Source organism: Mesoplodon mirus (genome assembly GCF_964341445.2).
Source record: "Mesoplodon mirus genome assembly, chromosome: 2".
Taxonomy (NCBI): domain Eukaryota; kingdom Metazoa; phylum Chordata; class Mammalia; order Artiodactyla; family Ziphiidae; genus Mesoplodon; species Mesoplodon mirus.
Window position 1 is genome coordinate 124,728,665 of NC_138977.1, and position 13,018 is coordinate 124,741,682.

The 13,018-nt window shown below is 50.9% G+C and overlaps 2 protein-coding genes across 4 annotated transcripts in view; both read left to right on the forward strand.

The window, feature by feature from the left end:
- CFAP99 (cilia and flagella associated protein 99) overlaps window positions 1-2,913 on the forward strand; it is a 43,133-nt gene extending 40,220 nt beyond the window's left edge. The window contains exon 16 of the mRNA XM_082609707.1: window positions 110-2,913. Within this exon, the coding sequence (XP_082465833.1) occupies window positions 110-226 (117 nt within the window). The 3' untranslated portion in view covers window positions 227-2,913. The remainder of the gene's footprint in view (window positions 1-109) is intronic.
- Window positions 2,914-3,462: 549 nt separating this feature from the next.
- Window positions 3,463-13,018, forward strand: part of RNF4 (ring finger protein 4) — a 42,992-nt gene continuing 33,436 nt past the window's right edge. The window contains exon 1 of one of the 3 annotated variants that reach the window (XM_082633025.1): window positions 3,463-3,597. The gene's annotated coding sequence lies outside the window, so the exon portion shown is untranslated. Of the gene's footprint in view, window positions 3,598-11,190; window positions 11,290-13,018 lie in introns of those variants that run through there. The other 2 variants (XM_082633026.1, XM_082633024.1) reach the window with 2 other exon arrangements.

Sequence of the window (13,018 nt, forward strand, 5' to 3'; positions counted from 1 at the left end):
GCAGCGCAGGCGCTGGAGGTAGCGGGGGGCGGGGCGCGGTGTGGGGGGACGGGGAAGCCGCGGTGGGGGACGGGCCTGCCCCGCGCCGACCTCCACCGCCCGCCCGCAGGCGCAGCTGGAGGCGCGGCACAGGCTGGAGCTGCAGCAGAGCCGGGAGCGCAGGCTGCGGGCGATGCAGCGGGGAGGCTCGGCACGTGGGCCCGCTCGCTGCCTGGGGGCCGTCTGAGCTGGGCGGCCCGCCCCGGGACCCCGAGACCCTCGCCCGAAAAAAGCCTGGGCGGCGGTGTGCACCTCCCCTTCCTTGGCCGCGCCCCCCGCCCCACTCCGCCCCAGGCTCCTCCCGCCCATAGCAGGGTTGCCAAATAAAATGCCAGTCATTGCGTGGGACAAGCTAATGCTAACAGAAGGATCCGCTGGAATTCAAATTTATTTGGGCGTCTTGTATCTTATGTGCTAAACACGGCCACCCTAACCCAGATTCTAGCCCTTCCTACGGCCTAGCGCTAGGCATTCCTGCCCATGCCCCCCCATAGGAGTTCCCAGAGCCTGTTCTGCTTGTGGAAAGCTGGAATCCCCATTCTCTGCCCGGAGTCGGGTGGCTTAATCCGGGAACCCCCAAGACTGAGAATGTGATTGTGCTTGTGCGAATTAGTAGAAGTCGCCAGGATCTTGAGCCGCTGGGAACTGGCCCTTCTCGGCCTTATCTCCCAAACCTCACGGCGATGGGGGGGAGCTGGCCGGGGATGTAGGAACTGTCCCCCACTCCCCGTCTGCTGATGAGGCCACTGGTGCTGAGAGGTGAAATGACCTGCCGGGAGAGCCAGGACCCAAAGCTAAGCCTGGATGCCTTTAGAGCACTGCCCAGCCTTCTCCAGCATCACTGAAGGAACGAGGTTAGAGCCACTGGGCAGGAGCTGGCCCAGGGCCTGTACAGGAATGGAGTGATTCCCCTGGGTCCTCAGACCCATCACTGGACTGGAGGTGCATGGCTCTGAGGACAGGCTGGCTGAGTGAAAGCCTGCTGGTGAATAAAGCACAGTATGCTGCAGCTCCCAGGAGAGAGAATGGGCAAGCCCATGGGGTGCAAGGCAGTAAGAGAGGGGCTGGAAACTGCCAGGTGGATAGATGTCTAGGAGAGACCCCCACACCCTACATCCTCCTTGGGTCTGCAGAGGGGGTAGGCTGGACCCCCGGGCACATTCAGACTAAGAGGGTGGACATCTCAAAGAGATAAGAACAGACTAAAGACCAGCATTCTCCCCCAATACTCTGAACTGTGTCAGAACCCCAGGACTTCCCCACAACTGAGGTTGGTAGAAAGAGGAATTTCCCACCCCCCTGTAAAATTAGAGCTGGGAGCAGATTAAATTTCATTAAAAAAAAAAAAACATGGCATTTCTTACATCCTATGTTGTTATTCAAACCCATTTCATTTGATATCGAGGGAATACGTTGATGATGACCTGTCCCAAGAGAGGCTCTCAGGAGCTCTGAAGGCTTCAAAAGGGGAATTATTAGCTTCTATAACTAGCAATCCAAAATAGGGTAGACTTCAGGACATGCCTGATCCAAGGAGCTCTGGCTCCAATCTGGTAGCAGTTCCAACCTCACATGTCTGGAGGAAGAAGGGCCATCTCTCCCTGGTAGTTCTTGTAGGAGGAAAACCTCTCTGTCCTCCAAGCCTTGTGCTCCAGTCTCACTGGCCTGGATTGAACATGCTCTGCTGAACCAGTTCCTGTAGTGGGGGAAGGTCTGCATGGGGGCCCTTGCAGCACATGGGGGCCGAAGCAAGCACTGTAGCAGAGGGAGAGAATTACCCTTCACCTATCAGACTGGCCTCTGGAGCAGAGGGGACAGGTGGTGGCCCAACAGACTCAGGGTGCTATTAGGAGTAATGCTGGTTGGCAATCCACAGGGTCCCCACCTGCCCTCCTGGACTGGGCAGCTGCTCAGAGCTGCCTTGAGAGCACCTGGGGCTTCGGCTCCATACAAACCCCAGTAGGGTCAGGTCTTGGGCCATCCCCTGAGTTTATGGGCTGAGGGCCAGCCTTGTGTGGTAAACTGATGGCAACAATGTCTCCCAGTATCCATGCTCCTTGCCTTGTGACCCCTGCCAAGGCAAGGAACAGAGTAGGAAATAGGCAGAGTCTATTTCCCCCAGTCCTTGAATCTGGGCTGACTTGCTTTGGCCAGTAAGGTTCAGCAGGGCTGGCTGGGCACCAGTTTAGAGCCTGGACCTCAGGTGGCCTCTTGTTCTCCACCTGGCCACAGTGTGGGCATGTCCAGGGTGGCCTGCTGGGACGACCTGGTTATTCTCAGAACAAGAGAGACAAGCTGGGCTCTCTTTTCTGGTTGCCAAATCCATGCTCAAGTCCAGTTCTGAGAGCTGAACTCAAGGAACCCGCCACCAGATTCTCCAATCCCAATTCTGATATGCAGCCCCACCCAGGGCTGGCATGCACCTGTGTTCAGTGTTGCGTCCTCCCGACTCCCACCTTCCCCGAGATAGGTACTGCTATTACCTCCATGCTACAGGCCAGGGAACCGTGAGACTTGCCTGAACCATGGAGCTGGGATTCAATCTCAGGCAGGAGGGATCCAGGGCCCACACTCTCTTCTTGATTCTGGGAGTTGCACCAGATGCCCCAGAGACCTCCAGGCTTTTGCCTGGGCCATGGCCCTTTTCCCAGGACCGGGCTGGACCGGACCTGGGCGAGAAGAGTACTCCACGGGTTCAGTCCTTCCCTTCCTGACACCTGTTGTCTTCGGGATAATCCAAACTCTTAGCCTGGCATGTGGGCCCTCCAAGGTCTGACTCGTGCCTTCCCCGACCCCCACCTCTCCCAACCTCTGAACCCGTGGCGCACTGGGCAGCGTCCAGTTTTCTGGACATGCTAGCCCACCTTTCCCCATCCAGGCTCCCTCTTCCTGGAACTCTCTCCTCCATTCTAGTCCTTTCAGTTCGCAGCTCGTTTCCTCCGGAGAGCTCTCCCAGACGTCCTGGTTGAGTGCCTCCTCTGGGATCCCGAAGATGGGCCGGGCTGTGCTTCCCTCGCGTCTCCACCAACAGCCTGGCAGAGCCCGGGATCGCAGGGACCAGGCGCAGGCCCAGGGCCTGGCACGTCGGGGGGCGTGGCCGCCCGGAGGACCTGCAGATCCAGACCGATAGTAGAGACCCCAGAAAACAGGCTGGGAGAAGCGCGTCCGGCTCCGCGCCGCGAGCAGGGCAGCCGGAGCCCAGACCACGACTCCCGGGAGGCCTTGCGGGCCGAGGGGCGCCGACCGCTCTCTCGCGGGAAGGAAGGAACTTGCGCTCGCGAGCGTGGGCGGAGCCGGAAGGAGGCCCATTTCAAAGTGGTAATAGATGGTTTCTTATCCAATAAGATTGAAAATATACCTCCTCGACCGGCCGACCACGGGAGTAGGGACAGCGGTGGCCAATAGGGACGCGCGGGGGGCGGAGCCGAGGTCTACGGAGCGGAAGTGGGTCGCTGTTGAGGCGGCGGTTTCTTGTTGAGGGCTTCTCAGCGGCTTCCAAAGGTCTTTCCTCGCTTGGGTTCGTCGACCGCCGCGTCTGCCGAGTCCCACCAGCGCCAGGCAGGGCCAGGCTTTGCGGGGAGGGGGCGGCAAGGCAGGGTCGGGCGGATTTGGGGTTCGGGCGGCTTCGCGGCCTGCGGAGGCCTCGGCGCCGCGGCCCAAGGAGCCGCCGTGGCGCGGCCGACCACGCTCGGTCCCCGATCTCCGACCGGGCCTCCCCGGGCCCGCGGGCCGGTTCCCCTGCCCTCCCACCCCGCTCTCCGCGCAAGCCCAGCTCGGCGCGGGGACGGAAGTGGGGAGGTCCCGCCGCGGGTGTCGGCCGCCTGGGCAGGCCGCGGCGCCTCGTGTTAGCGTCGCCGGGGAAACTGAGGCTGGGTGGGGAGGGACGCGCCCAAGGTCACTCGGAGGGCCGGGCGGGGCGCGGGGCGCGGGCGTGCACCAGCGTTCGGGAAGACCGGGCGAGGGTTTGGTCCCCACCGAGACCGCCGCCTTTGTGTGCTCGCGCAGCCGCTCCGCCATCGCGGGCCTGCTAGTCGGCGCGGGCGTCCGGGCGGAGTCTCCTCCGGGCTTGGACGGGGCTGGGGCGCCCGCCGGGGGCAGAGCTCAGCAGGTCCTCGGCTTCCGGGCGTTGGTTGGGCGCGTGGCCGCCGAGGCCTGCGGCCGAGACCCCCGCGGGCGCCTGGAGACAGGTGCCTGAAGCACAGGACTCAGTGGACGCCACTTTCCACCCTTTGATCCGTCGAGGGAGAAGGGGAGAGTTCAGAGCCTTGGTAGAGGTTTTTGTGAGGTTTTGGCTTTTGTGTAACTCCAGTCCCTTCCCATCGACGGTCACGGCCATACCTACCTTGTGCTTCTGCGCCACGTTCTCGGAGCCACACGTGGGGTCTCAGCTCTGCGGTCCTGCATTCGCTGAGGCTGCCTGAGTGGCCGGGGAGACCGAGGTGGTCTCCCCAAGGTCACAGCCTCGGTTCCCTGACTGCAGAGCTAGCCTTTTGAATTCAGTGACCTGGAGTTTGCTAATGAGAGGCAGAAACGTTGAAGGGAATCGTTTGGCTTTGTCTTTCTGGTGGTTTGTTTTTTGATGGATGGGGGGACATACTGGGTAGTTTTGTGTATGAGTTTGAGGTGAAATGGGAATATTCAAGTAGAAAGATGTGTAGCTGGCTTCTGTATTGCGTGAACTTGAGTTTCCAACTTTGACTCACATCTTGCTGTAATCCAATATTTATAAACCTTTTTACAACGACGACTCCGCCCCTCCCCCCTCACACCCGAGCTTTTTTACACGTTGTTTTCCTGATTGCCCACTCCAGGAAATTTTAATGCTGCTTTCACACTGTATGCCCTTTTTATGTGCTATATGCATGTTTATGCTTTGTACATAAAAAGAGGGGGCTTTTTTTCGCCCCCTTGAGAATGCGGACGTTAATTTTTTAAGTCATCACATTTTGAGGTCTTCTGCATGCCAAGCTTTCTGCTTTCACAAAAATAGGCATGGTACAGGCCCAGGAGCCAGAGTGGAGAGAGTGAGAGACATTCCCTGAGGTTGAAATATAAATGGTAGAAAGGTGGGACTGGAGAGGTAAGCAGGAACTAGATCACAAAAGGTCTCCGGTGTGCCTCCACAATAAGGAGTTCAGAAATTATCTTAAGGCCAGGTGGGAAATCACTAAATTGAGTGCTAAGCAGGGAAGTTCACAGGGTTAGGTTTGCGTTTTAGAAAAATCACTGTGCTATGAGAAGGATGGTTAGAAAAGTGGACAAAACTAGTGGCTTCAGGACCAGTTAGGAAGAGAGAAAAGGATAGGCTGGGGCTTCCCTGGTGGCGCAGTGGTTGAGAGTCCGCCTGCCGATGCAGGGGACTAAGGTTCGTGCCCCGGTCCGGGAAGATCCCACATGCCGCGGAGCGGCTGGGCCCGTGAGCCATGGCCGCTGAGCCTGCGCGTCTGGAGCCTGTGCTCCGCAACGGGAGAGGCCATACCAGTGAGAGGCCCGCGTACAGCAAAAAAAAAAAAAAAGGATAGCCTGGACCAGGGTAGTGACTAGTCACTGAACTTGATAACGGCGATTGCCAGTCATGGTAGTTCTTCACTGGCTCTTTACTAAAAAGCTCTTAGCAAAGTCCATATCCGGTACTTTATACCCCTGCCAATTTTTGGAAACGTTTTAGGGTACTACTCAATGAAAATATGTGCACAAGGTAATTGGTTTGTATGCTGTATAAAAATGGCTTTGTATGTTCTTGTGTATATGTTATCCATGTCTCATTTTGGAATGATTTATGTACATCTCTCACCGTCCCCAAATTAGGAATTTTTGAGGGATAAGGTGGCTCCTGTAGAATATTACAGGGTTGACTCTGTTATTGAGATCTAATTCACATATGTGCTCTTCTAACTTATCTTTCTAAATAGCTTGTTTCCCAGCAGGACTTTGGGAATTTTAGAGCGAGGCATTTCGAGGTTTCCTCTCTGAGGAGGAAGGCCCAGAGCACAGATGCTGACTTACTCAAGTGTGAGAAGACATACGGTCACAGTTCAAGTGTGAGAAAAACATGAGGTTAAGATGGAGGGTGCCACTATAGGGTTATGGAATCTACTTTGGAAGCATTTTTTTTCCCCCCGGCATAAATAAGAATTGGCATGTTTATTGAATACCACGTCATGCAGAGTAGGAGAGGCCTAGAAACATTTCAGAATGAGTATTATCAGTAGCCTGCTGGTGCAAAAGAGAAATTGTGACCATCAGGCCTTCCTGTATTCTTTTGAAACCACATGGTTTCCTGGTGTATCCAGTAGGGTACATTAACTGTAGAATGTACCTCCAGATAGCTGAGTAAATTAGCTTGCTATATATATATTTAGATTTACTGGACATACACAAATTTCAAATGAAAGGATGTCTGCTAAATGGCATTATTATCTGCTAATGCCTTTTTGTTTTGGAATCATAATTTCTGATTTTAGGAATGCAACTCAGTTGTCTGTAAGGGTTACTCTAGGTTTGTGATATCACGTCTACTGTTTAGTAGTCTCTACCACTTGCAAATCCACCCTGCCAGGTAGTTGTGGTTAGTTCCATTTTATGTGTCCTGAAGCACAGGAAGGGCAGAGTCACTTGCCCAAGGTCACACAGTTAGTAAGAAGAGACCTAGCATCTGGATCTCAGATTCCGTTGTCTTTGTTCCTTTTGCTGGACTTTGTTATGTCTTTCACATTTTTCTGTGGTGGGAAAGCACAGGGCTGGTGTTTCTAGTAGCTTTAAATAGTGAAAATAAAACTTAAAAGTGGGTGATATTGTCTTTATTTTTATGTTTCTTTTTCAAGTAACGTTTACCCAGGAAGGGTCTGATTATAAATATTCTCAAGAAGCTGAATTTTCAGTGACTGTATTGTATTCCTGAAGACTCTAGTTATTTTTTGTGAGTCCCCCCAACCCCCAACCAAAGGAGGTGGTCTTAGGACCTGGATGTTTGTCTGTCTGCTGCACCTCACCTCTTATTTCAGCCAAACTGTTGCTAAATTCTCCTGCTTGCTATAGCAGACCGGTATAAAATTTGCTTTCTTTGTAAGCACCTTCTTGATATTTTTCAGTTCTTAACTAATATTTAAGAACTTTTTGCTCTGGTCTCTTTTTCCAAGTTGAAAATGCCATGATGATCATCTGTTTTTAAGTCTCCCTTTGTTTCCTGATGGTGACTGTATTTTTACTTGCAATGTCAGGCTCCAGTTTTCTCATCTCTGAAAGTCATCCTTTTTTTCCCCCCCTCTCAAAAACACTTTGCTATCTTTTCTAAGTATCTGCCATCTCTTTCAAGCATCTAATGAGCTTGATAATTTAATTTCAATGGAAAAAATCATTATTTTTCGCCATGTTTGTGCCAAGTGGTGTGCAAAGAAGAAGGCATGCCCTGATCAGTATTTGACATAGAGTTATGTTTAGCATACTTGTACACTACAAGAAATTTAGGGTCAGGAGTGAGAGAAATGTAAGTAACATTTCTTTGAGGTAGGCCTTGAACAATGAGGAGTTCCCCAAAGTGGAATGGGGGTAGGGGAACCTTTGCAGGCAAGGCAACAGCATGTATCAAATTATGGCACTGCGATAGGAAAGAGCATGGAGTGGATACTGACATCCAGGGTACCTGAAGTAAGGTACAGTCAGTTCTGCTTTAAACACTTGTTTGGAAGCATGGATTTGTTCCAGCGGGATTGATACTTTAGGAAACAAGTTGAATATAATGGGAATATTGAGTTTAGTGTGCATAATTTCATCTATGGGTAATAGGTAAACAGAAAATTGAACTCAGCTGAACCAAGCCACATAGACCATATACACTTCAGACCTCCACCAGCTATCTCAGTTGACTGTGCGCCATGAGCCACGCCCTGTGCACGTCTGTTGTGTCAACGCTCACCCTGTTTCCCGTTAACTCGTGAGCTGCAGACCTGGTTAAGTGCCATAGTTGTTGTAGTATGTGTGCATTTCTTAACCATTTAATTTGTCAGACTGTGCTGCGGTTTTTGTTAGGTGTTTGTTAGCTTCTTACTGTGTGTGTGTAAGTTTACCGTCTTAAGTTTTTGGGTGTTATACCCCTAATTCCACTTTTTCCCATAAACCCTGTGGACTTTTTGTGTCGTTTGGTGATTTTTAGGAAAACATACGTCTGTAACTACAAATGAGGCCAGACAGGTGAGTTGTTGCCTATACACGTGAAGGCAACGGGTTCGACCATTTTGGAACATTTGCAATATTCTTGGGCCTCTTGGAGACTGGCAGATTTTTTTGAGCTGCCACGTGAAGCTTTTAACTTCCTCTGGCCCACTTAATGTTCTTCCTACTGCTTTCCTGCTTTTTCTCTTAGAACATTCCCAACATTCCCTTTATAATAGGTGCTTGCTGTCCTGGGAGCCGAGGACCATTGACTTAATATTTTACTTTCTAGGGAGAGAGTTGAAGAGGATCTGGATTTCACTGCCAAGATTAATGTCTTCAGAGAATTGGGTTTGGCTAGCCATTTGGTGACTGCATGCATCCATTCATTAGCCAGCGCACTTGTGCAACTGCCTGAATGGAAGGCTGTGCCTTGTGCTACGGAGCCCTGGGGGCAGCGCTATTTGAGACCAGCTCCCCTCTTACGCAGATGAGGGAATTCCCTGTATGGGGCGCTGCTGGGCTGCCCTTCGCTGTAGGTATACCAGCATTTATAAGCTTCTGCCTCCCCGCTGCTACCACCAGTACAGTCTGCACGTCAGCTCTGTTTTGTGGCTCTTGGTTTACTCCACACACATACACCCCACCCCACCCCAGCCCACGTTCATGATTCAGTAGAAGCAGCTAAGATTCCTAGCTTTGTGCTTGTGTGCCATCCACACAGGCCCAGCATGCCTGCCTCCTGTGAGTTTTAGAGTTGGAGGTTGTTAATGGCCTCAGCACCTGAGGTCAATTTGTCCCCTTGGCCTTTGGTATCTTTTCAACCTCTGGTGGAAATCTTAGGTTTCCTTCATTATATTACCCTTGCTCCTGGCCCCCAGCAATTGCCTTGTTTGTATCTCCAGCCCCCTCCAGAGCTCAGACCACTGTGACTGAAAGAAAATTAGAAGTTAGGGGTCGGAGAGGTGGAGAGGCCACTCGGCTTTGCTTCTGTGCTATGCCAGAGAAACCCTTGTACAAAGGACCAAGTAGGCAGCTTCTGAGCTGCCAAAATTAGTTGGTTGAATTTGGTGTCTATTAATACCCCTCCCAGTTGTGAAAATCCTCCAAATCAATCACTGATACAGCCTCATCAGACGTGGCCGTGAGAGAAGTAAGGTGCCCTTCCCGCCTGCACCCCTCCACCCTCCCCGCCCAGGCTCCAGGGGTTTCATTGACAAAAGGGTCAACCTAGTATTTGGGGGGAATTTGTCATAATCCTGCATGTGAAGCTGTGGAGAAATTTCTAAGAACAGCATCACCGGGTAAAGAATGAGCCGAGGTCCTCTGTGGCTGTGTTGGAGTCGTAGGTGTGTCCCGCAGATCCCAGGACATGGGGGAGACTGAGAGTCCCAATACAGGTGAGCTCCTTACAGGGGTTTCTGGGGCTGTACCCACTGCAGAGTGTTTCTGAATACTTGACTAAATCTTATTTAAACTATCTAGGAAAAAAGCATCAGGTGAAGTTTATTTTTAATTTTTTTGTTGTGGTAAAATATACATAACGTAAAATAGACGATTTATAGCCACTTTTAGGTGTTCAGTGGCATTAAGTAAATTCACATTGTTGTGCAACCATCACCATCTACCTCCAGAACTTTTTTCATCTTCCCAGACAGAAACTCTGTATTCATTAAAGGATAACTCCCTGTTTGCCCTTCCCCTAGTCCCTGGCAATCACCATTCTACTTCTGTCTCTGAATTTGATGTCTTGGGACTTCACATGAGAGGAATTATGTGATATTTGCCCTTTTGTGTCTTATTTCACTGAGCATAATGTCTTCAGGGTTCATCCATGTTGCAGCAGGTATCAGAATTTTCTTTTTAAGGCTGAATAATACTCTTTTTACTGTGGATTTTTTTTTTCATCATTTTCAAAAAGCTGAGGTTCATTCTTAATTCTGGAGCCTTGTACCTCAAGGCCTGAATTGCAAACAAAAGTAGAACATCGCTATGCCCAAAGAGCTGTTCTTTTTCTCTAGTAGAAGCAAAAGGCAATCCTTGATGGGTCCTTTGTTTGGAGAAGAGGAATGAACTTCCCTGAGTGACAAATCACTGAGCAGGTGTGAAGTCTCCTTGGCTCTGGTGCCCCTTTCAGGCTTCTGAGACTGACTGCTTCATCAGGGTCATAAGATTAATGTGTGAAAGACCCAGTTAGTGTCTCTCAGCTTAGTCAGCTGCTTTCTGTTTTTGCCAGATCTAGTCTAGTCACTGCAAAAACCTCAGGGGAGATTGGTGGTCGAGGCTGCTGAGCCTCCTTTAGGAATAAATAACTGGGAGAGGGTTGCCCCACTGCCTCTGTGCTGGCTTGTCAGCTTCCTCTAAGCCTAAGCAGGAGTGATTAGCCACATCCTGCCAAGTCTTTTCTGGAAATGAATTAAGCCTTGCTGAGAGCCGGAAACATTTGTTCCACTTCTTCCTGGGGCTGAAAGTTTGCTTTGCTCTCATCTAGTAGCACTCAAACTTGTAAGAAGAGCTATGGTTTCTGGCTTTTCTAATGTAATCCATATTTATTACTTGATTTATTGATTGTCTTTCCACTTAGAGTATATACTCCAGGAGTGTCTCTCTCTTTTTTAAAATAAATAAATAAATTGTTTGTTTGTTTATTTATATATTTGGCTGTGTTGGGTCTTTGTTGCTGCGCACGGGCTTTCTCTAGTTGCAGTGAGCGGGGGCTACTCTTCGTTGCGGTGCGCGGCCTTCTCATTGCAGTGGCTTCTCTTGTGGTGCATGGGCTCTAGGCGCACGGGCCTCAGTAGTTGTGACACGTGGGCTCAGTTGTTGTGGCTTGCAGGCTTAGTTGTTCCACAGCATGTGAGATCTTCGTGGACCAGGGCTTGAACCCGTGTCCCCTGCATTGACAGGCCAGTTCTTAAGCAGTGCGCCACCAGGGAAGCCCCAGGAGTGTCTCTTGTTCACCATTATATTTCTAGCCCCTGAAGTAGTGTCTGACTGGAGTAGGCACCTGTACATAGTTGCTGAATTACTCAGATGATGGGGTGCCTCCAGGGTGCTGGGAACCTACTGGGCCCTTTGATTCATCATCATGGCTGCAAGGTAAGGGATATTTTTCTGACATTGAAGATGATAAAACTGAGGCATGGAGATCAAGTATTTGTGCAGGGCTCTGGAGCTCATTTGGCCAGTCTCATCATTGCTGTCTATACCATGCACCCTCCTTTGTATAACAAGCAAGAGGTTCATATTTTTCTTAAGTACTAAGGTCTGGAAGTTGATGTGACAGTGGCATCAAAGTTCATTTAAGAAGCTTTGAAGGGAATTTCCTGGCAGTCCAGTTGTTAGGACTCCGCACTTGCACGGCCTAGGGCTGGGGTTCGATCCCTGGTTGGAGAACTAAGATCCCACAAGCCGCGAGGTGCAGCCAAAATAATAAAAAGGAGAGACATCACCTAGACTGTTGGTACTAGCCAGTGCCTAATCAGTTGCTGATAAATTGGCATCACCCTGATGAGATTCTATAGGATTTAGGCTTTTCTCTGCCTTTACCATGCCGACATGAAGGGGTTGCCCTGGCCAGTTAGTCAGACTCACTGTGCTCGTGTCTCATAATGGCCATTATGACTTCACAGTGAGATCTGCTTTATAGTTGCCACACAGAATGAGTGAGTGACCCAGTGTGTTTGAGTATCCTCTCCCGGAAGGAGCACGCGTAAGGAGCCACCTTAGAATCCAGATTGCCTGGGACTTGTGGAAGCAGTGCTGTGGAGTTTGGTCTCAGATTTTCAGTGAGTGATTGTATCAGCCTCGGCTGCCCTGGCTTGTGTGAGGGCTCTGTGTGCCTGCCATGGGGCTGGGCTGGACAGAGCTGCTCATCCAGACATCTCCCTCGGACTAGCTGCATAGTTGCTGCTTCCTTCTGTTTCTGGTGCACCCCTCCCTCCCCCTCCCCTTTCCTGCTGACTCTTCCTTTTTTGGCTTGTGGGAAAACTGGTGGGAGATACGGTGACAGAATCCGGCTCTAGTCTAACACTGCCAAACAGTCTGTTTCTAACCATCATGTGTGCAGACGTACACATATAATCACATCCACATAGGCGTCACGCACATATATATGATTACGTGTGTCACAGTCCTAACTAGAGTTGGGGGGTATCATCTTTAGTGTCCATAATAGCTTCCTGGGGAAAACAATCAACCTCTAACAGTAACGTCACAATTGAGTAGACCATTAAATCTGTGAGAACACTGAAGGTACTAACCTCACCAAACCCCCTCCCATCTAGTCGGTGGCCTCATGTCTTTCCACTACCTCCAAGCCACACAGCTTTCTTCTTGCTTGGGTTCCTCTAAGTCTCCATGCAGGTCTGCATTCTGACTTGTCCAGTCTCCCATTGGTCCTCAGCGCACAGGTGCCGCAGTCTCTCCAAATGCATCTCTGTCTGAAACCCTTGATGGCCCTGCCCCTGGGGTGTGGGTTAGGAGGCCTGTGGTGTTGCGTCACGCCGCTGTGTTGTCCTCAGTTCTCACTGCTGACACAGTACTTGTCTAGGGCAGATAATTCCTCTCCCCTTCGATGCCCTGCCCACCCGATTTGTTTGTTCAATAACTCCGGTCACTTTCTGGCCTCATCTTCAGTGTCACTTCCTCCGGGCAGCCCAGCTAGGCCCTCAGTAACACTTTGGGCCTCCACTTGCTAGGTTGACAATGTCCAGCTCCGTGTGGCCGGCTCACTGGCCTGATTCTAGTTCCCCTACCTGTTTACTGCTGCTTTCTCCTTGAAGTGCCAGCTTTTGTCTAACTGATATCTCTAAGTTCTCCAAGCTTT